A 20,787-nucleotide genomic window follows, 5' to 3' on the forward strand; every position below is an offset into this window, starting at 1 on the left:
TCTTCTCTCATCACCTGGGTCTCAACTAGTCAAATGACCTGCCTGGAGGGTGAGCCGAAGGGACCTTCCCCAGGCCTGGCACTGAAGAACGTCTGAGCGGCAGATGCAGGAGGAGGATGCACAGCAGGTGCAGGCAGGTAAATTGTTTGGCATGTACAGTTTCTGTGTCGGGTCTTAGCAGATTTTCAAGAACTTAAGCCAGGGCCTAGAAGCTGCAAAGGCTGGGAATTGCTGTCCTAGACAATGTCAATAGCACCCAGTGCCCGGCAGAAGGACAGAATCTGACAGAAATGCTGCTGAGGGCTGTCCAAAATTGCTCAGGAATCATGCTACCTGCAACTATTCTGTAGGGCAAGACTGCAAGAACCCTTTCATGCATTCAGAACCACGTTGGGGTCCTCACCATGCCCTGTGCATGTATGCATGTGACACATGAGCGCTCCCATGTACGTGTGCTCCCAGTAAGATAGGCTGTGTGCATGTCCACCTCGGAAGATGCACCTGTGCTTTCTCTTTGTAGGTTCCTGTGTATATGGTGCCCATTGGAGGGCTCTGTGTGAATGCCCTTCAGCGAGCGCTGTGCATGCTAGGCACCGCTGGCTAGTTTAGGGTTTGTCGCAAGCCTAAGTTTTATCCTGGCCTCGCTTTTCAGACCCACAATTTTGTAGGAGCAACCAATGATGGGCACATTTGATGACATCATTTAGCCCTCCGCGTAACACGTAGCTAGGCTTATAAAGGGTAGCATTGATACCCACAAATAATTGCAAGCACAGAAGGAAGGCCAGGCTGGCAAAATCTGGCCCTTCAAGTCAATGGGACTGGTGCACCACGGTTCCCTAGGGGCTTTTGTAAGCCTGACCTGCATGGTGATCTCCTCACCATGACGACCTGGGCATTTCCATACTGTATGCATTGTTACCATGGCCCTTCCTGCTGCTGACTCCAGCCTATTTCTAGAACACCACTGCTCCTCATTTCACAAGGCCACTGTGCCCATAACCGTCGAGTCTTGGAACATTCTGCACAAAGAAAGCCAATGGTGAACTATGGAGAGGGGAGTGGTCCCAGGGTGAGATGGGGCAAGAGGCAGCCACTCCAAGAGAACTCTGCTGCGCTCTGGGGGCAGAGACAGACTTGGGAGCCCTCTGAAGGCATGGAGGGTGTTTTTGCCTGGGGCTGGATAAGGGGTGATATGGTGGGGAGCGATTGAAAACAGACTGACTGAACAGGTACCTTTATTTATTTAGTGGGAACCAGTGTTCCCTCTAATTTTTCCCACTCATGTGCGTAATGAATTTTGTTATGTGCACCAGTATGGAGGTGATGTGTGACCAAGGGGTTTGGAGTGTGGGAGGGGGCTCAAGGCTGGGGCAGAGGGTTGAGGTCTAGGGGTATGAGGGCTCTGGCTAGAGTGCAGGCTCTGTGGTGGGGCCAGGGATGAGGGGCTGAGGGCTGGGGTAAAGAGTTGGTATGCAGGGGTGAGGACTCTGGCTGGGGGTGTGGGCTCTGAGGTGGGGCTGGGGATGAGGGGCTCAGGACTGTGGCAGAGGGTTTGGATGAGGTCTCTGGCTGGGGGTGCAGGCTCTGAGGTGGGGCTGGGGATGAGAGGCTCAGGACTGGGGCAGAGGGTTTGGGTGAGGTCTCTGGCTGGGGGTGAGGGCTCTGGGGTGGGGCCAGGGATGAGGGGTTTGGGGCACAGGCTGCCCCAGGGCTACAGTGGGGACTGCCCCCAGCCCTCTCTCCCTGGAGCAGCACCTGGGATCATGGGATAGGCACCTCTCCCCTGACTACAGCAGGTCCGGACCGGGTTGGGGCCATGGGAGAGGTGCCTCTCCTCCAGCCATGGCAGGTCCGGGGCTGGGGGAGAGACATCTCTCCTCGCTGCAGCTGGAGTGGCGCTTAATAGGCTACTGCGTGGCTGTGCAGCTTAGAGGGAATTTAGGTAGGAGCAGCCCAGTCTGGAGGCTGCCTTGGGGCTCTTGACGTTATACTGAGTGGTGCTCTACTTGCAGTGTAATGGCGTTCCCTGGCTGACTAGGGACCTCCCTGCAACGGTTCATGTTCCTCCCGTATTGTACTGTACCAGTCATATCCTCAGCAGCTAGATTCTCCAGCCTGGTCACCCAGGCTCTGGCAGCTGGGAACACTCTCACAGCCCCTGGCTGGCAGCTCAGCACTCCCACCCTCCACCCCCATGGCTGCATTAACCCTCACCCACACTTGGCAATTCAGTGAACAGCACAAAGAAGAGGGACCCAGGTCAGGGTCCAGACTGATAGCTGTTGTGCCCTACACATGCTGGGAAATGGCTTAATATGAAAGGTGTTCCACTCCCACTGTGCTTACAACTCACTTGCTCCATGCATGGGGCCATCACCGCTGCTAAGCTGGAGTCTGAGGAACACATGCTTCCCAGCCAGGGTAAAAGAGAAGTGGCCAAGGGTCAGGGGGCTACATGGCCACAGCTAACCGTTATCAGGCCAGAGCCTGGCCCTACCCACATCGACATATGCTGGCTGTAGCACTTTAAATGATGGTGATCCTTCCCCGTGGATAGGATTACTGAATACAGTCCCCAGGCTAGCCAGAACTCGGCCGGAACAGCTAACGGAGGGTTCCGTCGTGAGATCAGGCACAGGTGGGGAGCTCCCACAGGTAACCAGCCAGCCCAGCCGCACAGAGCGAGTCCTTGGAGAGCAGAATCTTCCTTGCAGCCAGCGGGCTCCTGATCTGTAAGCAATGAGGGGTGCCTCACAAATACCAGTCCAAATTGCTGGACATTACACCAGTAACAAACAGGCACCCAGCAAACCAGGCAAAGGGAAACTTGGATCTTTTATTGTCCCAGGACATATAAGGCTGTAGAACTAGAGTGCAAGTCCTGGAGCAGTGGATAGGAGATGGGGGAGATGGATACAAATGGCTTTAGAAACTGATTCTTATCATATAGTGTCTTTTGCAGGGAATTAGTATGGCTGTTGTGGATAAACCTGCCTGGAGAGCAAACAGGTCTCTCCTAGTGCTGGTGGACTATGCCACTGGGGCCCCTAAAGCAGTGACCCACTTCTCCACCCAGTGCAAGCAGAGCCCTGATTACTTGCAGGGAATCTTCAGCAGAGGGAGTTTTCCTTGGGAGGTTTTATCTGGCCTGGAGACCAAATTTTTGTCAGCCCTGCTCCTCTGGGTAGTGGGAAATTGTGAAGCTAGTGTGGCTGGGGTACTTTGTGTGACATGCAGGGATGGTAGCAGCTGGAGCTGTGCTGAGCCTGATGAAGTGAAGGACATGGAAATGGGACACCTTTTTAAAGAGTCAGGGACAATTCTGGAACTTTTGTGAGTTACTATACTCCCTTTCAGCACCACGCTACCCCTTTTTCCAACATCTATACAAGTAGATACCAGAGAGGGTGAGATGGGATTGCCTTCTGCTGTTTGATGGAGGCACTGAGCAAAATATTAACTAATTGTGATTGTGTTCAGCCATCTCTAGTGCATGCTCAGGATTTCTTTGATGTAGGCCAAGGCCCTCTTTAGCCAATATACTGTTTCTCCCCGCTAAAATGTCCCTGCCTCATTCCATGCAGAGAGTGGCTAGTACGTTGGGAATGAGGCAGCTTCTCAATGTTTCTCTCTCTCCACTCATCATTCAGTGTGTAACCCTCAGGCCTTATTTACTGCAAACCATCCCAAATAGGCACTAAATACAGAATTATCAGATTCTGGGCCTGCTTATTACTACAGTACCTGAGTGCTTCGTTCCCAAATATTAGTGACTTTGTCTTTATGACTCCCTGTGAGATAGCAGTTTTTGAAAATGTTACCTATGGGAGCCTAGCTTGAGACACCCATCAGTGAGGTCCTCAAAAGGCAGTGTACATTTTTTCCTGCTTTTGATCTTGGCAGTCCCATTGGACACCTGGGAATAATAATACGCAGCTAAGTGACTTAGGAGCCTATGTTCCATTTTCTAAAGAATGCTAGGCACACAGGGCTCAGATGCTCAAAGGCGCTTAGGTATCTAGCTCCCATTGACATCCATGGGAGAAATGGGAGTTAGGTACCTAAAAGCCTTTGAGGATCTGGGCCGAAGAAGCCCAAGTCTCTCTGCAAGTCAATGGTATTTCAGCTCCTGCATGCCCCTAAGTCACTTTTGAAAGTGGGATGTAAGTTGTTAAATTATTTCAATGGTTTTGAAAATTTTATCTCAAGTGGCTGATTTTTCATAGGGGCCAATCACCCACAGAACCCATTGACTTCAGTCCCACGTGTGAACACTCAGCCCTTAAATGACGTATCTCTGGTTAAATGGGCAGAAAATGAGAAGTACAGAACTGGCGGCTACTTGTGGAAACGTTTGGTGTGATGATCTAGCCAACATCTGCATGGAGGAGAGCAAAGGCCAGAACCTAGGTCTCCTTAGTGGCAATCAGCTGCCTTAACCACATGCCCATTCTCATTCCTCCTGTAGTTTTCTGCCTCATTCCTGACACACTTTCCAACTTTTGCAGTGAAAAAGCAAAGGGTTCTACTGACTGTAGCTTCATTTACCGCTTAACTCCAATGCATTCAGGGAGCACCATCCAGCCTGTGCACTGAATAAGGCAGTGTTTCGGGGGGAGGGAAATAGCATGTGATCATTAAAGACAGCATCCTAAGGCACAAGAGACCTGAACTAAGGTTGCATGGATTTTTCTTCATTTTGGTGTTTCCTAATTTTTCAGTGCTTGATTTTGTAAGGTGATTAGAAGAATGTTAATCTAGTTTATTGTATGTCATTTCCCAGGTTATTTTAAAAGAAAGATGCACAATCTATCAATTTCAACAGTGAGAAAACCATCAGGCATCAACAGGGCTATCAGTCCATAGTCTTCACCCCCATAACACAGCCCATGAGGGCAGGGGACTGGACTCGATGACCTCTCGAGGTCCCTTCCAGTCCTAGAGTCTATGAGTCTATGAGCCCTCCACCACTTGAGCTAAGGGCTAACTCCATTAGTTACCAGTGACAGAAGGGTGTGAGCTTTTCTGTGGACCGGCCACTGGAGAGGGGAATGCAAGACATATGCCTAGAACTTAAATACCTTTTAAAATCTGGGCTATAGAAACTATGGGCAACCTATGCAGGCGTAGCCCTATTTCATAGGCATATAGCCAAGTAGAGGTGGCACCTTTCCCTTCCTTCTTCTGCCTGAGAAGCTGTGGGGCTAAGCAGCTGAGAACTGGGGGTAAATTTTCATAGATTCATAGACTCTAGTACTGGAAGGGACCTCGAGAGGTCATCGAGTCCAGTCCCCTGTCTTCATGGCATGACCAAATACTGTCTAGACCATCCCTGATAGACATTTATCTAACCTACTCTTAAATATCTCCAGAGATGGAGATTCCACAACCTCCCTAGGCAATTTATTCCAGTGTTTAACCACCCTGACAGTTAGGAACTTTTTCCTAATGTCCAACCTAAATATCTCTTGCTGCAGTTTAAGCCCATTGCTTCTTGTTCTATCATTAGAGGCTAAGGTGAACAAGTTTTCTCTGTCCTCCTGATGACACCCTTTTAGATATCTGAAAACTGCTATCATGTCCCCTCTCAGTCTTCTCTTTTCCAAACTAAACAAACCCAATTCTTTCAGCTTTCCTTCGTAGGTCATGTTCTCAAAACCTTTAATCATTCTTGTTGCTCTTCTCTGGACCCTCTCCAATTTCTCCACATCTTTCTTGAAATGTGGTGCCCAGAACTGGACACAATACTCCAGTTGAGGCCTAACCAGTGCAGAGTAGAGCGGAAGAATGACTTCTCGTGTCTTGCTCACAACACACCTGTTAATGCATCCTAGAATCATGTTTGCTTTTTTTGCAACAGCATCACACTGTTGACTCATATTTAGCTTGTGGTCCACTATAACCCCTAGATCCCTTTCTGCTGTACTCCTTCCTAGACAGTCTCTTCCCATTCTATATGTGTGAAACTAATTGTTCCTTCCTAAGTGGACCACTTTGCATTTGTCTTTATTAAACTTCATCTGGTTTATCTCAGACCATTTCTCCAATTTGTCCAGATCATTTTTAATTATGACCCTGTCCTCCAAAGCAGTTGCAATCCCTCCCAGTTTGGTATCATCTGCAAACTTAATAAGCGTACTTTCTATGCCAACATCTAAGTCGTTGATGAAGATATTGAACAGAGCTGGTCCCAAAACAGACCCCTGCGGAACCCCACTTGTTATACCTTTCCAGCAGGATTGGGAGCCATTAATAACTACTCTCTGAGTATGGTTATCCAGCCAGTTATGCACCCACCTTATAGTAGCCCCATCTAAATTATATTTGCCTAGTTTATCAATAAGAATATCATGTGAGACTGTATCAAATGCCTTACTAAAGTCTAGGTATACCACATCCACCACTTCTCCCTTATCCACAAGACTCATTATCCTATCAAAGATAGGATAGCAGAGACCTGGATTCTATTCCCAACTGTGGCAGAAATGACTGAACTCTTCCAAAAGAAAATTCAGCCTGAGGCAGAGAGCAAGCATAGAAAATTGCAGTCTGAACAACTGGCAAAGCAATCCAGCCTGGGGTTATAATTAGAAATGTTAGGCAAGCTTAGTAGTAGGAGTTGCTACTGTTAAGGTATAATATCATCAAGGATTAACTATTGTTGCCTTCTTAGTCTTTGCCTCTCAACGTCCAGCCTATTTCCTTTGAGATTATCAGACACAACCACAGAGGAATCACTTCCCCCGGGATGCATTGCAGCTACCTCTGGGGTGGAATACTGCACCTGTACAACTGTTCACAACAAGGCTAGGCACCACTTTAGGATACAAGGTGCAGTCTGGAAACACACAAGGAGTATAAGTACAATAGGCAGAAAGCAGTGTGACCAGGTCTCGGAGGTTAATAAAGTAGCTATTCTACACAAAGACTGGGGGAGTGGTAAATAAAGAGGGCAGGTCACTGATATAGAGCAACCTAGGCACAAGCAAACATGCATTTTAATACAACCAAATATAAAGCCATACATCTAGGTCCAAAGAATGGAGGACATGCAGGACGAGGGACTATCCTGGGGAGCACTGAGTCTTAAAAAGAATAGGCAGTCATGGTATATAGTCAGCTGTACCCAAGCTCCCAGTGGAACTCTCAGACCAAAAGGGCTAATGCAACCCTTCATGAACAGGGGAATCTCAAGTGGGAGTGGAGAAGTTATTTTACTTCTGTATTTGGCACTAGTGCAACTGTTACCAGAACACGTCCGGTTCTGGTACCCACAATTCAAGAAGGATGTTGATAAGTTGGAGAGGGTTCAATGAAGAACCATGAGAATGATTAAAGGATTAAAAAACATGCCTTATAGTGATAGGCTGTCAGGACTCTAACCAGGGTAGTCAGGACCAAAGGTCAGAGCTGGGTCAAACCTGAGGCTGAGAGTAGCAGAGGAGTCTGTAGTCAGGTTCCAGGCTAGGATCAATACCAAAGGTCAAGTGTCAAGGTCTGGGTAAGGAGGCAAGGCCCAAATCAAGCCAAAGCCAGGAGTTCAGAAGTAGGAATGGTAAAAGTAGTTATAGGAGATCCACACTGCTAGCTAGAGACTTCCTGGAATATCCCTGGGGATTATATATGGCAGGGAGCCAGTCAGGAGCCATGAGGTTGCTGCCTGTCTGTTCCCTTGAGACGGAACTTCCCAGGGGCTGTGTCCACAGCTGGTTGTGGGTAGTGGAGCTGGAGCTGGTTACAGCTTCTGCTGGGTGGTAGCATGGTGCTGTTTGCTGCCTAGCAGCTCTGCCGGGCTAGGTTTAAGACCCACTGGGCTTTACATAGACTCAAGGAACTCAATATATTTCACTTAACCAAGAGAAGGTTGTGGGGTGACTTGTTCACAGTCTGCAAGTGCCAGATAATCAGAAGCTCTTGAGTCTAGAGACACAGTTGTAACAAGATCCAAAGGCTGGAAGCTAGGTAAATTCAGGCTAGAAGAAAGGCGTGCATTTGTAACAGTGAAGGTAAGTAACCATTAGCACAGTTTCCCCACAGCTGTGGTAGATGCTCCATCACTGGCCATTTTTAAATCAAGATTGGATGGTTATTTGTTTTTCTAGAAGATCTGCCCTAGTTCAAACAGGAGTAAATTCAGGGCAGTCCTATGACTTGTGTTACACAGGAGGTCATACTAGATGACCACAGTGGTCCCTTCTGGTCTGAAATCTATGGAAAGTGCCAGAGAGCAAAAGAGGACAGGAACTTATTTTTACAACAATATTTCATGTGAAACATGGCATTTGCAGCACAGTTACACCAGCTAGTGCCATACTGGGGCACTGGTCCCATATTGTGCCACCTATTGAATTAGCAATAGCATCTGGTAGCATCTCAGAGGCCTTAATGAGGGAGACAAAAAAATTAGCACATCTAATAAAACAATTATACATCAAGACTACAACATTTGAACTTATCCCTTTGCTGGAAAACTGGCTTATTTGCTCATGACCCAGACAGATTGTGATGTGGTGGAGGCTGAATCGTTCTGCCAGGTGTATGAATAAATAATAATCATAACACTTTGCTCTTTTATAGCATATTCCATCTGAAGATCTTAAAGTGCTCCACAGACATGAATGAAATTAGCCTCATAGCACTGAGGGCACAGTTGTGGCTTTAGACCACAGCTACAGGTGGAGTCTGTCAGTCCAGCAGGGCTCCCATGAGCAGCGTGCCTACATCTCGCCCCGGGGATCTGGGAGTCAGGGTGAGCTTGGAGGGTGCTACACCCTTTGAAAGGAGGGAGCATGCACTCTGGCTGCCTGACATTCTAAAGAAAGGACAAGTAACATACTAGCTCGGTGTGGTGCAGGGGTAACTAAGGGTTTCGTCTGTATGTGGAAAGCGAGCTGGATGAAGGTGGATAGCTGATGGGTAGCCGGAAGGTGCTTGACCCACCCCAGCAGGGTGAATAGAGAAGACATGGGATTTCTAATCTATAGAGATAGGGTGGCTCAGATAGATTGGGTATTTTCCCATTTGGTGGAATAATGGCTTGGTGTGAGCAAGGTATCATTTCTGGGCTGTGTGTGGGAGATATGAGGTGTTGAGCTGAGTGAGGAGTTGAATCTCTGCTCTGTGTATGGAGGGTAACAAAGAAGATGGCAGTATCTATGGTTAACAATGAATGTCTGACTTGGAGAATGGTCTGTGGTTGTGTCTCTGGGTCATATGCCATGGGTGATAGATAAAAAATTAACAACTCAGCTGTTGATGATATAGATATAAGCCCACAACTAGGCATACATATTGATACAAACACTTACATTTAGATGCAGTGTATGTTGCTGTTTTGTTTTTTTAATTAAAATCTTCCCTATCTCATAATTTAATTGGCTTAATTTGCAGCAAGGGAGATTTAGGTTAGATATTAGGAAGAACTTTCTAATTATAAGAATACTTAAACACTGGACCAAGTTACCTAGGGAGGTTGTGGAATCCCCCTCATTGGAGATTTTAAAAAACAGGTTGGACAAACACCTCTCAGGGATGGTCTAGGTTTATTTGGTCAGTGGATGGACTAGATGGCTGCTTGAGGTCCTGTCCAGCCCTACATTTCTGTGATTCTGTGATCATTCATTCAGGGCCTGAATGAATAGGAAAACAATAGATGAATTTAGAAGTCTGTGCTGCGTGACATGCATAGCTGGTCTAGTTCACATCTGAAACAAATCCCAAAGCATGCTGGGATTGGAGGGAGAGGATTCATGGTAAGGGGTGTTCTCCTAGCAGCAAGCACCAGCTCAAGTGTCCTCGTGTTTCTGATGCATGTTTAGTATTTTCTGTTTCATTGCATTTCAGTACTTCTCGGCATAACAAACTCAAGAGGCTGCGTTGAGGGTGACGAGAGACCTGCCTGTAGCTGGGAGTGGCATGCAAACCAGAATGCTACGCCCAGAGCTGAATGGAGTCTGCCCTGATGAGGGAGACAGCTGCGTTGTGCATCCTAAGATTTGTGACCTCGAAATGGTTCCCAACCTCAGACGCAGCAATAGTGCCTTCTGTAAGAGCAAGGGGAAGGCTCACTTTGCCACTGGCAATAATGAAAAGGCAAGTTTAGACCAAGCCAAGGTTAGGGGGAGGCCAGCAAATACACTGACCATGTGTAAGAGTCAGAGGCATAACCAGGAGATGCTCTGAGCCCAGACGTGGGTTGGTGGGAGTAGGCTAAAAGGGCTTCTCAGTCCAGGAACAGAGTATCATTTGGAGGAGGTAGTAGTTAGAGTCATTACCTGCTTTTCTCCAATAGCCAGGGAGACAGACAAAGTGCCCTGGGAGACGTGGACACATGGAGGGGAACCGTTCTGCCAATCCAATTCACACAAGGTGAAAACAAACCCGCTAATGGCATCACTCTCAGTCCCAGAGCTGTTCTGATGCTTCTGGAATGAGGAAGGGCAGGGCATTCACATTCCTTAACCTTTGTCTGCAGGGATCAGTGGCTCACCTGAGCCCCTCTGGCCAACCCCCAGCTCAGGTGATGTCCCATCCCTCTACCCACCTTCCAACCCTAAGGAGTGGGGATTCCTTAAAGGAGCCACAACTCCTTTCTTCCTGCTTGACCAGACAAAGCCCCCACCAATCAGGGCTGGCTCAGGCTTTTTTGCCGCCCCAAACGGCGAAGGAAAAGAAAAAAAAAAGCCGCGATTGGTGGCACTTCAGCAGCAGCTCTACTGTGCTGCTTCATTCCTCAGCGGCAATTTGGCAGCAGATCCTTCACTCCGAGAGGGGCTGAATGACCCGCCGCCGAATTGCCGCCAAAGACCTGGACACGCCTCCCCTTCCGATTGGCCGCCCTAAGCACCTGCTTCATTCGCTGGTGCCTGGAGCCGGCCCTGCCACCAATTTAACATGAAATAACTCAAGTTAACCCGCAACACATTCAAAGTGTGAATAAGCTATTAGACTCAGCCCTCACTGCTCCTTCGTGTCTCGCCATCCTCAGTTTTGGGCACACATTTGTCTGTCTGGTACACAGTGTGCTGGCAGAGTCCTCACTCTGCTATCTGTCTAACTGAAATTGTCAAATTCCCCTTGGGTTTTTTGCTGTTATGACCTTTGTTTCTCTATGTACTGGCTGCGAGGCATTGCACGCTGAATCTGTGATGTGCCCCTTTTTCTGTGGATCAGTTGTAGGAACCTATGTAATCTGGTCTTTGTCTGAAACCGTTTAGGTCTGCTGTTTCCCTTATTCTCTCCACCCATTAGGAGAATCTCAGCTCGTGGATTCCTGAAAACATCAAGAAGAAGGAGTGTGTATACTTTGTTGAAAGTTCCCAAATGTCAGATACTGGGTAAGTCAAATGCACTGATGTTTTCCCCCTTCCATCTGCTTCTTGCTTTCCATCCACATTGCAGGAAAGTAGAGTCAACATCCAGTGTTAAGCCCATTTCTGCTACAAGGAGAGGAGTGCAATGATGGTCTGGGAGCTGCACAAAGAGAATACAGAGAAAGATTTCCTGGAGAAGAAATGTTGCGTTTCTTCAGCTTATTCTACAGTGCTAAGCGCAACTGGTTGAAAAATGTTGTTCTTATTCCTGTGGAAAACTTTGATGGAAACAAAAATAAAAAATGTAGTTTTTGTTTAAATTTTCTACAGAAAATTGGGATTTTTTTGGTGGAAATTTGAAAACGGATATATTTTGATTTGCAAATACAGCCATGATGCCTCATGGGAGTTGTAGTTCTGGTGCCTCCCATCAGGCAGGCCATTCAGCTGAGTGTAAGGTCACACCAGTGGGAGTGGAGTGGCATACTCTTCCAAATGATGTCCTCCAAGTGGTGTGACCTTACACTCACCATGAGTGCAAGGTCATGTCAGCAGTGGTGGGTCCATGCCATTCCCAGAAGTACCATGTTTTCTGGGAATGCATGAGTGGCTACCCTCGCTCTCTTTCTTTAAACTGACAATGTATACTTATACGTATGAGTTACCACCCTTTGAAAAGTGCTTTGAGATCTTCTGATGGCAAGCACTATATAAACAGCTAAGCATTATAGGAATTATTATTATTTATAGGCTGAGCTGTCTGGTTGGATATTTCCCATGACACACCACAGTCTCCTTTCTTGGAGAGGGAAGCTGGTGCAGCATGAGAGTCCCTGGTGATGGTGCACCATGGGAGGTGTAGTCCAGCTGGGGAGCTCCACACATACAAGGGAATGGAGATATAAAGAAACTGAACTATAACTCCAATAAGGCTCTGCAGCAGTATTTCCAGATAAAAATTTGGGCGGGGGGTAGCCAAAACATTTCAGTTTTTTGTGTGTTCTGTGTTTGAACAGAAAACTGAATTTTTCTGCAGAAGGCAGATGCTTTCACAAAAACATTATTTTAGTCAAAAATCCAACAAAATTGTTGAGCAGCTCTAATATAATGTCAGGATCAAAATCTGGGCAGCTGCTCTCCCAGGCAACAGGAGATGGAGGAGACGGCTTCTAAACATGGGGCTAAGGGGAAAGGCTTGAATCCTAGCTAATGAATACAGTAGGACTGTGCTAAGTGTCACTGTACAAAGTTGCAAACATAGGTAATCCTCATAAAATCTCCAGTGTTCCCACTGCACATTGCTGATGACTGTAGTGAGGTTGCATTTACTTCAGGAAAATATACTATGGTAATGTATTACTATTGTAACATTTAAAGGCCCCACTGAGATCAGGGCTCCATTGTGCTAGGCGCTGTGCATAGTAAGAGACAGCCCCTGCCACAAAGAGCTGACAAACCAAATAGACAGAGACTGGAAAAACCGTTATCCCGTTTTAGTAGTTCTGGAGCTGAGATCCACAGAGCTGAGGCTTGAGCTCGCACAGGGAATCAGTCCAGTGCTTAGCCACAAGCCTTGGCTTGTTACACTGTTATGAAGCATTGTCAGCTATAATAATAGGAAACCCTGGGTTCCTTCTGCAATGCAGGTGTGACTCCTGATTATGGTTGTTCACCTACTGACTAGTTCACAGCACTGAGCAGTGTCCATCAAGTCTCCTGGACACTGTGCAGATTAGTGAGCTTCTACCACACTTAACAAGTCAGTGGTGCAAAGCACTCTGCACTACAACTGGTTGGGAATTTTCAATCAAAACGAATTTTTGATGGAAAATGCAGTTTCCGCAAAGTTAAAATTTTCTATGCGAAAATTTCTATTTTGCCTAAATTTTTCAATATCCTAATGGAAAAATATTTCATGAATTATTTCATTTTGGGTCCATTCACCACTGGACTTCTTTCCCCTTTAGTGGTGCATTGCCTCATGGGAGGTGTAGTTCCAGTGATTCTCCCCCTATGATCTGAGCTCCAAGGCTGGACTACATGTCTCATGGTGCAGCATGTGGCATCCCCTCAAACTGACCTGTGTGGTGCATCATGGGAGCTGACTACAGTGCATTAAAGGAGATGTAATCTTGCCATGGAGACCTGCTACTGGGGACATTAGGACATGAAGCACCCAGAACTACACCTCCCAAGAGACAATGCAAAGCACTACCAGGATGTGTAGCTTAACATTGAACTATCTCAGAACAAAATGATTCACCATTTCTGAATCAATATTTTCCAGAACTTTTTGTTCCACGATTTTTAAAATATATTTTGGCTTAATTTGGGGTGAAAACAATGTCCAGATATCGGAATGTCCTGCAGGATGGAAATGCTGATTTTTGCTGCACTCTACCATGCACAATGATCTCTTCCTCACAGTGATTTTGTCTCCATAGCCAATGGCCGATGAGCAAGCTGGGCAGGAGATTTAACCTCCCTAGGGACTGGTGTTGGGCATTTTCAAAGTAAGCCACTGCCACTGCTTCCAGTCTGAGATTGCCAAGGGACTCATCTGCCTGTAACTGCCAGAGACTCCCCTTCTGAGTTCAGGGGGTTGCTGATGCTGTTTTCTTGCAGGAGGGTCATGTGTGAATGTGGTTACCCCAGGGAACAGCACCTGGAAAAGGCTACAAAGTCATCTGTTTTCCTGGGGAAAGAATGGGACCCCAAGAGGCACATCCAAGAAATGCCGACGGATGCGTTTGGTGATATCAGCTTTGCGGGTCTGGGACCAAAGGTGGGAAAGGTGGGTCAGTCTCTAGTGTCTAGGGGACAGGGATCCCATATTGAAACCCTGCTGCTCGGCACTTACGGCTGATGGAATGGGCCTATTGCCTGCCTTTGATGCTAGATGGGGAGAGGCCCCAAAGGCAGCCCTGGTCCCAGCAGAGAAAGGGAGGGGGCAGATGGGGTCACCTTGTTCACCCTACCAACAGCTGGAGCAGCTCTGGGGAGAGGGGAGGAGGACCAGGACCAGGACAAGTAAATCTGAGGCCTCCTCTGAAGCCATTTGGTGGATCAAGATTCAGTGTGCAACTTCCTCCACTTCTCCTGCCTCAGACTCCTGGGGGTCTGAATCTCATGGAAGTGGGAGGGAACAGGTACAGCATCCAGCTCTGAGTCAACCTCACACTCCCCAGGTCTTGGCACTAGAATAGCAGTAGCATACGTCGTGTTGTCATCTCAGCCTCTCCTTGGAGGGGGGAATCTGTCGCCTCGGGGATACTGTGCGGTGACAGAGTCAGCTGCCAGGCTGGACTGGCCCTGAGGTGATGCATGGGGCAGTGGAGGGAGATGTTCCTCTACACGCAGGCCTAGTCCTTTACAGGAAGGTGAGGAACTGGGGTGGGGAGAGAAAGGAACTGCCTAGAGGAAAGAAGTTTGATTCTTCCCATGTTGGCTAGGATGAGTCCCTGGCTGGCTTTTCTCTCTGGGTAGGTGCAGTGGGTTTTACTCCCTCCCTTCCCTGTGTTTTGCACCACCCACCACCCACAGTATGTGCGCGTCTCAGCGGACACCCCTCCGTGCATTATCTACCAGCTGATGACTCAGCATTGGGGCCTCGACGTGCCCAACCTGCTCATCTCTGTGACCGGGGGAGCTAAAAACTTCAACATGATGCCAAGGCTGAAGAACATCTTCCGACGGGGGCTGGTCAAGGTGGCCCAAACAACAGGTAACACCCGCCAGTGGTATATAGTCCCTGAGGGTGGGCAGAGCATTCCTGGGGCTGTGCTGGAGGAGAGCCCTGTTTATATCCCTGAGGGAAAAGAGCTGGGGTGTTCTCATTGGGGGATAATGTGTTAGGGAAGGAGCTCAGCTAATACGGTGGTGAGAGTGGTGTCAGAATTGGAATGGAATAGAATAGAATTCCGCTCATCGGTGGGTCAGGTAACGCTGTTCTACCAAGTCTAGAGGGTAACTCATCACTGATTAGCGACTGCACTTGGCAGCCTCGGGGCGGAGCAGAGAAAAAAGCTCCAGCCGCTCTCCTACCTGTGAGTTACTGCTAAGAAACGACCAGTCAGTTACAAGCATCTATTGCTCCATTGTCCAGGAGGCAGCTGGGGGCAGATGCGCCATGCAGGGGCTGAGTCTGAGGACCTCACAGAACTCCCTGGCCTGGAAGGGCAGGAACAAAGTAGTGTTACAGACCGAAGAGAGCTGCTGTTAAACTGGTCTGTTTAAGGTGGGCTGCTGGGTCCATGCAGAGCCGCTCAGATCAGCAGCATGTAAAACACAGCCGGGGCAATGACAGAGCCTGCCACTGTGAAACCCTGGTCTCTTCTCTCGCAGGAGTGAACTTCAGTCTGGATCAGTGCAGCCCGAATGGAACAGACCCCTACAAGCCCAAGTGCCCTGAGAGCAATAAGGACAAGCGGCCCGTCTTCCCCGAATGGCTGACAGTCATCTTGCTCTGCCTGTATCTGCTCTTCACAAACATCCTCCTCCTCAACCTACTCATCGCCATGTTCAAGTGAGTCAGACCCAGCGCCCCACCCCTGCTCAGTGCCCCTGTGGGGGGCCATTGCTATTGTAAATGGGGGAAGGGGCTGCTCAGTGCTGGAGCGTACCAAACTAGGGGGAGGTAGGGCAACAGCGTGCCAGGCATACTGCTGCTCGGTGGCAGGCAGTGAAGGGGGTAGGGGCTTCAGCAGCGAGGCGTTGCAGGCACTAGCCTGAGTGGGTCCCAGGAACCGCTCAGACACGGGGCTCAGGGCAAGGCCTTTCCTAGGGCTGGCAGGAAAAGGGAAGGTTGCACCCCAGAGACAAGAGGCTTCAACTCAGCTCAGCATGAGCCAAAGTGGCTCCTGTGTGGTCCTGGGACACTCCAGCTGAGAGTCTGGCTCTTTGGGCCTCGTGCCTGGGGTCCCCTCTCCCGGCCTGGCTCTAGCCAAACAAATAAGCATTGCGAGTTTCCAGGCCAGGCTCGGTTAATATCTCTCATTGGGGCCCCTCTGCACTGCTCACTGCCTAGCTGCTGCTGCTCCCCGATAAGCCCCACATGGACCTGAACCTGGCTGTCACAGCCTGTTCCACAGGGCTCTCCACATGGTTCCTGGGGCTTCTTCTCTGCAGCTCCCTGCTTGCCATAAAAAGTCCCTGCTTCCTGATCATGGCCCCTCCTCCTGCCTGGCCCAGGGCAGGGATGAACAGCGGGGAGGGGCTGCAGGGAGTTGTAGTGTCTTGCTTAGCTGATCCATCCCGCTGTCCTGTACTTGAGGGGAGCAGGTGCCCTGACCTGCATGTGTATGGAGGGTTTGGGGGCCGCAGGCTCACTGACTTCTATGTGTGGGCCCTTGGTGCACTGACCTGCATGAGGGGCAGATTGGGGGGCCCCAGGTGCACTGATGTGTAGGGGAAGAGGTTGTGGGGCCCCCAGGTGCACTGACCTGTGTATGTAAGAAAGTGGACTTGGGGGACCCCCAGAAGTACTTGTCTATATGTCAGGGGAGTTGAACTGGGGACCGTGGGTGCATTGACCTGTGTGTGAGGAGATGGACTGGGGCCCCCAGATACACTTGTCTATGTGGAGGGGGGTGGATTGAGGACCCCAGCTGCCCTGACCTGTCTGGGGGCTGGATGGACAGTCCCAGCTTCACTGGCTTGCCTGGGAAGGTGGACTGGGGAGTCCCAGGTGCCTTGACCTGCTTGGGGGTGGGGATTGGGGATCCTGGGTGTCCTGACCAGCTTGAGGGGTGGATGTAGGGTCCCAGCTGCACTGGCTGGCATGCAGGCTAGTTCCTGGGCATGCTGGCTCAGATGTGAGATGACCTGCTCTAGATGCAAGCCTGAGATACCAGCCAAAAGTGCTGAGGAACCTCGTGAGCTGATTGGGTGCTGTGGTGCCGGCACATTGTCAGGCACTCAGGCTAGGTCCACCTGCCCCTCCTTTGAGAGCCCATCCACCCCTCTGTGCCAGGGCCAGCCCCTGTGCTCTGCAAGCACCAGGAAGGGAGACCAGGAATGAAAGAAAAGTCAAGGCTGGAAGCCAGCGAGAAGGGCAGAGTGCAGTGCCTGGGGTGGTGCCCAGCGCTGGCTTGCAGACCCCCTGCCTGGCACCCACTGGCATGACCGTAGCTAATCCCTTGCCCCTGGGCCCTCCTCCCAGCTACACGTTTCAGCAGGTGCAGGAGCACACCGACCAGATCTGGAAGTTCCAGCGGCACGACCTGATTGAGGAGTATCACGGCCGGCCTGCTGCTCCCCCGCCCTTCATCCTCTTCAACCATCTGCAGCTCTTTGTCAAGAGGGTCCTGCTCCGGCAACCAGCAAAGCGGCACAAACAGCTCAGTAAGGAGTTCCTTGCCAGGCCAGGCCGGTTGTGATGCGATGGGGCCTCGCCTCCGTTAGGCTGGCTCGAAGGGCTATGGGGAGGTGCTGATGTTCTCCAGGCCAGACTGGGATCTGGAGGAGACATAATGCCACTAGTGTGTGAGTGGCATGGAATAGGGCCTGGGTCTGAGGGACCTGGGGGTTCTCCTCTGGGTCTCAGCTCTTCGGTTTCTTCTGCAGAAGAAAAGCTGGAGAAGAACGAGGAAGCGGCCCTTCTCTCCTGGGAGACGTACCTGAAGGAGAACTACCTGCAGCACCAGCAGTGCCAGGAGAAGCAGAACATGGAGCAAAAGATCCGAGATGTTGCGCAGAGGTACCGGCTGTTCTCGCCCCGTGTTCCCCTGGAAAAGACCTGTGAGTGTCAGTGCTCTCTGATGTCACGAAGGGAGCTCTGAGTGGGGGACTTTGGACAGCTGTCCCCAGGGCCCCCTTCCTAGTCCCCCTGAAGCCGGTGAGAAAAAGGCTTTTAAAACAATCTCGTCTACATGCATGTCTCACATACTTCAAGCCCCGGCATTCCCTGATGGGAACCCAGGTTAGCCTGGCTTCTTCACATGCCCCAGTCTGGTTCCCCCAAACAGCTATTCCTCTTTCTTGAGGGAGAGGCCCCCTTTTTAAACCCCACTGTAGTTCTTTGGCGCTCCAGTGTTCCTGGGCCTTCCCCATCCTGGCGTTGTCCCTTAACAGCCCTCAAGTGTTTGTGGAGAAGTGGCTTATCCTTTTCTTCTTGTTTCTCCTGACAGCCCCCTTTAAACTAAACTCAAGCAGTTTGCACAGTAACATGCCAATAACCAGGTCGACACAGACTATTACCAACCCATCATACCCTGCCCCCAGCTCATGGAGCTGGGATAGCCCTGGGACATTCCCATCCAGTGCGTCCGGCTCAGGTGTGACAGTCTGTGGGAGGATTCATCACACTGCTGGGACAATAGATCAGTGGTCTTCATTTGCCTTTCGCAGCCTCTTTCCTTATAAACCAGCTGTTTTGCTCCCATTTCCATCGCCCCCAGCGCGTTAACAGGCCGCTGGGGCTCCCTCCAGAACCTGTCTCCTCAGTCAGGGGGCCACTGCAGAGTGAGACACGCTTTTCTTTTCCCTTGGGGCTGCATGTGTGGCTCTGCAGCACCAAGCACTAGACCAAGGGATCAATGACTAGTGGCTTTGGGGCTCACAGTGCAAACTCAACCCAAGATAAGCCAAGCACTTGGTGTATCCACCACTGGAATGGCCATTGAGCCCTACCGAGGGTGCATTGCAATGCACTAGGCTTCTCTCCCTGGGTCCCTGGCTGGCACTGGCTGGGGATGCTGCAGGGGCATTGCACTCAGTGGTTTGAGAAGGCGAGCATCCCTCTGGAGTGATTCCTCCTGTAGACTCAATGGGCTCGGAGTGAAGTCCGGAGCAGAGGGTTAGGTCAGTGGAGGAGAGCAGTCTGATTATTAGGGCTCAGATGCACTGGAGACAAGCTGTTAGTTCTCTGGCCTTGGCCACAGGGAGCCCGGCGAGGCCAATGGAAGCCCCTCTCCAGCAGCAGCGGAGCTATAGGGTGGATGTGTGGGAGTGATTTGAGCTCTTGCACATCCAGAGGGTATGTCTGGGGTGTGAGGGAGCAGCTTGGACCTGAGGCTCCGTGAAGAGCCCTGTTCACACTCTAGCACAGGCCTGCACAACTTGCAGCCCGGGAGCCGCACGCAGCCTGCGTGGGCTCACTGTGCAGCCCGTGGGGGGTGAGTGGGCAACCAGCAGGTGAGGGAGAGGGGCTGAGGAGGCAAGCAGGTAGGCAGTGGCTGGGGGTGAGGAGGCGAGCGGGGGGCGGGCTGAGGAGGTGAACAGGCAGGCAGTGGCGGGGGGCAGGTGAGCCAGCGGCTGAGGAGGTGAGTGGGCAGGCAGTGGCGGGGGGCAGGTGAGCCAGCGGCTGAGGAGGTGAGTGGGCAGGCAGTGGCGGGGGGCAGGTGAGCCAGCGGCTGAGGAGGTGAGCGGGCAGGCAGTGGCGGAGGGGCAGGTGAGCCAGTGGCTGAGGAGGTGAGCGGGGAGGCAGTGGCAGGGGAGCAGGTGAGCCAGTGGCTGAGGATGTGAGCGGGCAGGCAGTGGCAGGGGGTAGGTGAGCCAGCGGCTGAGGAGGTGAGTGGGCAGGCAGTGGCGGGGGGGCAGGTGAGCCAGGGTCTGAGGAGGTGAGCGGGCAGGCAGTGGCAGGGGGTAGGTGAGCCAGCGGCTGAGGAGGTTAGCGGGCAGGCAGTGGCGGGGGGCAGGTGAGACGGCGGCGGGGGAGGAGGGCTGAGGAGGCGAGCGAGGAATCAGTGGCTGACCTGTTCTTCTGATCTGATCTGGCTCTCAGCCCCTCTCCAAGGGTTGCAGCTGTCTGGAGGTGCTGTCTTCCACATTCACACCTCATTCATTCAACAGGGCAATTGATTACAAAGTTGGGGGAAGATCTTATTCTACTTCTAGCAAAAAGACAGTTTTCTTTTACCTTAATTATACTACCTTAAGGGCCCGCTATAACATATTACCAAGGTTCAATACCGCTGTTTCGGTGGGGCAGCACTGAGGAAGGAGGGTTTGTTTCCACAGGGCGGGTGGCACTGGGGGGGAGGGGTTTGTTTCAGGGGGCTGGGCGGAGCTGGGGGTGGGGGGGGGGTTCCGTGGGCCGGGTGGCGCTGGAGGGGTTGTGTTTCAGGGGGGCTGGGTGGCACTGGGGGGTGTTCCGTGGGCCAAGTGGCGCTGGGTGGGTTGTGTTTCAGGGGGGCTGGGTGGCACTGGGGGGTGTTCCGTGGGCCAAGTGGCGCTGGGTGGGTTGTGTTTCAGGGGGGCTGGATGGCGCTGGGGGGGGTTCCGGCGGCGCTGGGAGGGGTGTTCGGCAAGGCCGAGGGGGTGTTCAGCCCTCAACTGTTTTCTTTGAAGTAATATGGCCCTCGCTGCTTTACGAGTTGTGCAGGCCTGTTCTAGCAGTTACTCCTGGCACAGTGGCTCCCAGACACTCCTGGGCTGGCACAGGTGTCAATGAGAGCAGGATGTGGCCCACTCTCTGCAGGTCTATAGAGCCGCGATAAACCTGCTGTCTGCCGTGGCAGAGGTGCTGGTGAGG

The 20,787-nt window shown here is 50.8% G+C and overlaps 2 protein-coding genes across 4 annotated transcripts in view; both read left to right on the plus strand.

Annotated features, from left to right (window-relative positions):
- On the plus strand, positions 1–15,551 carry LOC127056913 (transient receptor potential cation channel subfamily M member 2-like). Its single transcript, XM_050965245.1, has 6 exons — positions 1–133; positions 9,847–10,095; positions 11,254–11,339; positions 13,941–14,109; positions 14,859–15,039; positions 15,421–15,551. The coding sequence occupies exons 2-6, from the start codon at positions 9,919–9,921 to the stop codon at positions 15,549–15,551; spliced, it is 744 nt and encodes a 247-aa protein (XP_050821202.1). The 5' UTR covers positions 1–133; positions 9,847–9,918.
- TRPM2 (transient receptor potential cation channel subfamily M member 2) overlaps positions 15,237–20,787 on the plus strand; it is a 17,180-nt gene continuing 11,629 nt past the window's right edge. For 2 of the 3 annotated variants that reach the window (XM_050965536.1, XM_050965537.1), the window contains exons 1-3: positions 15,237–15,840; positions 17,476–17,657; positions 17,880–18,012. In XM_050965536.1, the coding sequence (XP_050821493.1) occupies positions 15,569–15,840; positions 17,476–17,657; positions 17,880–18,012 (587 nt within the window). In that variant the 5' untranslated portion in view covers positions 15,237–15,568. The remainder of the gene's footprint in view (positions 15,841–17,475; positions 17,658–17,879; positions 18,013–20,787) is intronic. The other variant, XM_050965538.1, reaches the window with a different exon arrangement.

The sequence above is a fragment of the Gopherus flavomarginatus genome, chromosome 8 (assembly GCF_025201925.1).
Source record: "Gopherus flavomarginatus isolate rGopFla2 chromosome 8, rGopFla2.mat.asm, whole genome shotgun sequence".
NCBI lineage: Eukaryota > Metazoa > Chordata > Testudines > Testudinidae > Gopherus > Gopherus flavomarginatus.

What these genes read in the sequence shown, in the direction of transcription:
- LOC127056913 (XM_050965245.1), top strand. Translation starts at nt 9,919, where the DNA reads ATGCAAACCAGAATGCTACGCCCAGAGCTGAATGGAGTCTGCCCTGAT. An exon ending in TCCCAAATGTCAGATACTGG is followed by an intron (nt 11,340 to 13,940) that starts GTAAGTCAAATG and finishes GTTTTCTTGCAG; the next exon opens with GAGGGTCATGTGTGAATGTG. An exon ending in CAAGGTGGCCCAAACAACAG is followed by an intron (nt 15,040 to 15,420) that starts GTAACACCCGCC and finishes TCCATTGTCCAG; the next exon opens with GAGGCAGCTGGGGGCAGATG.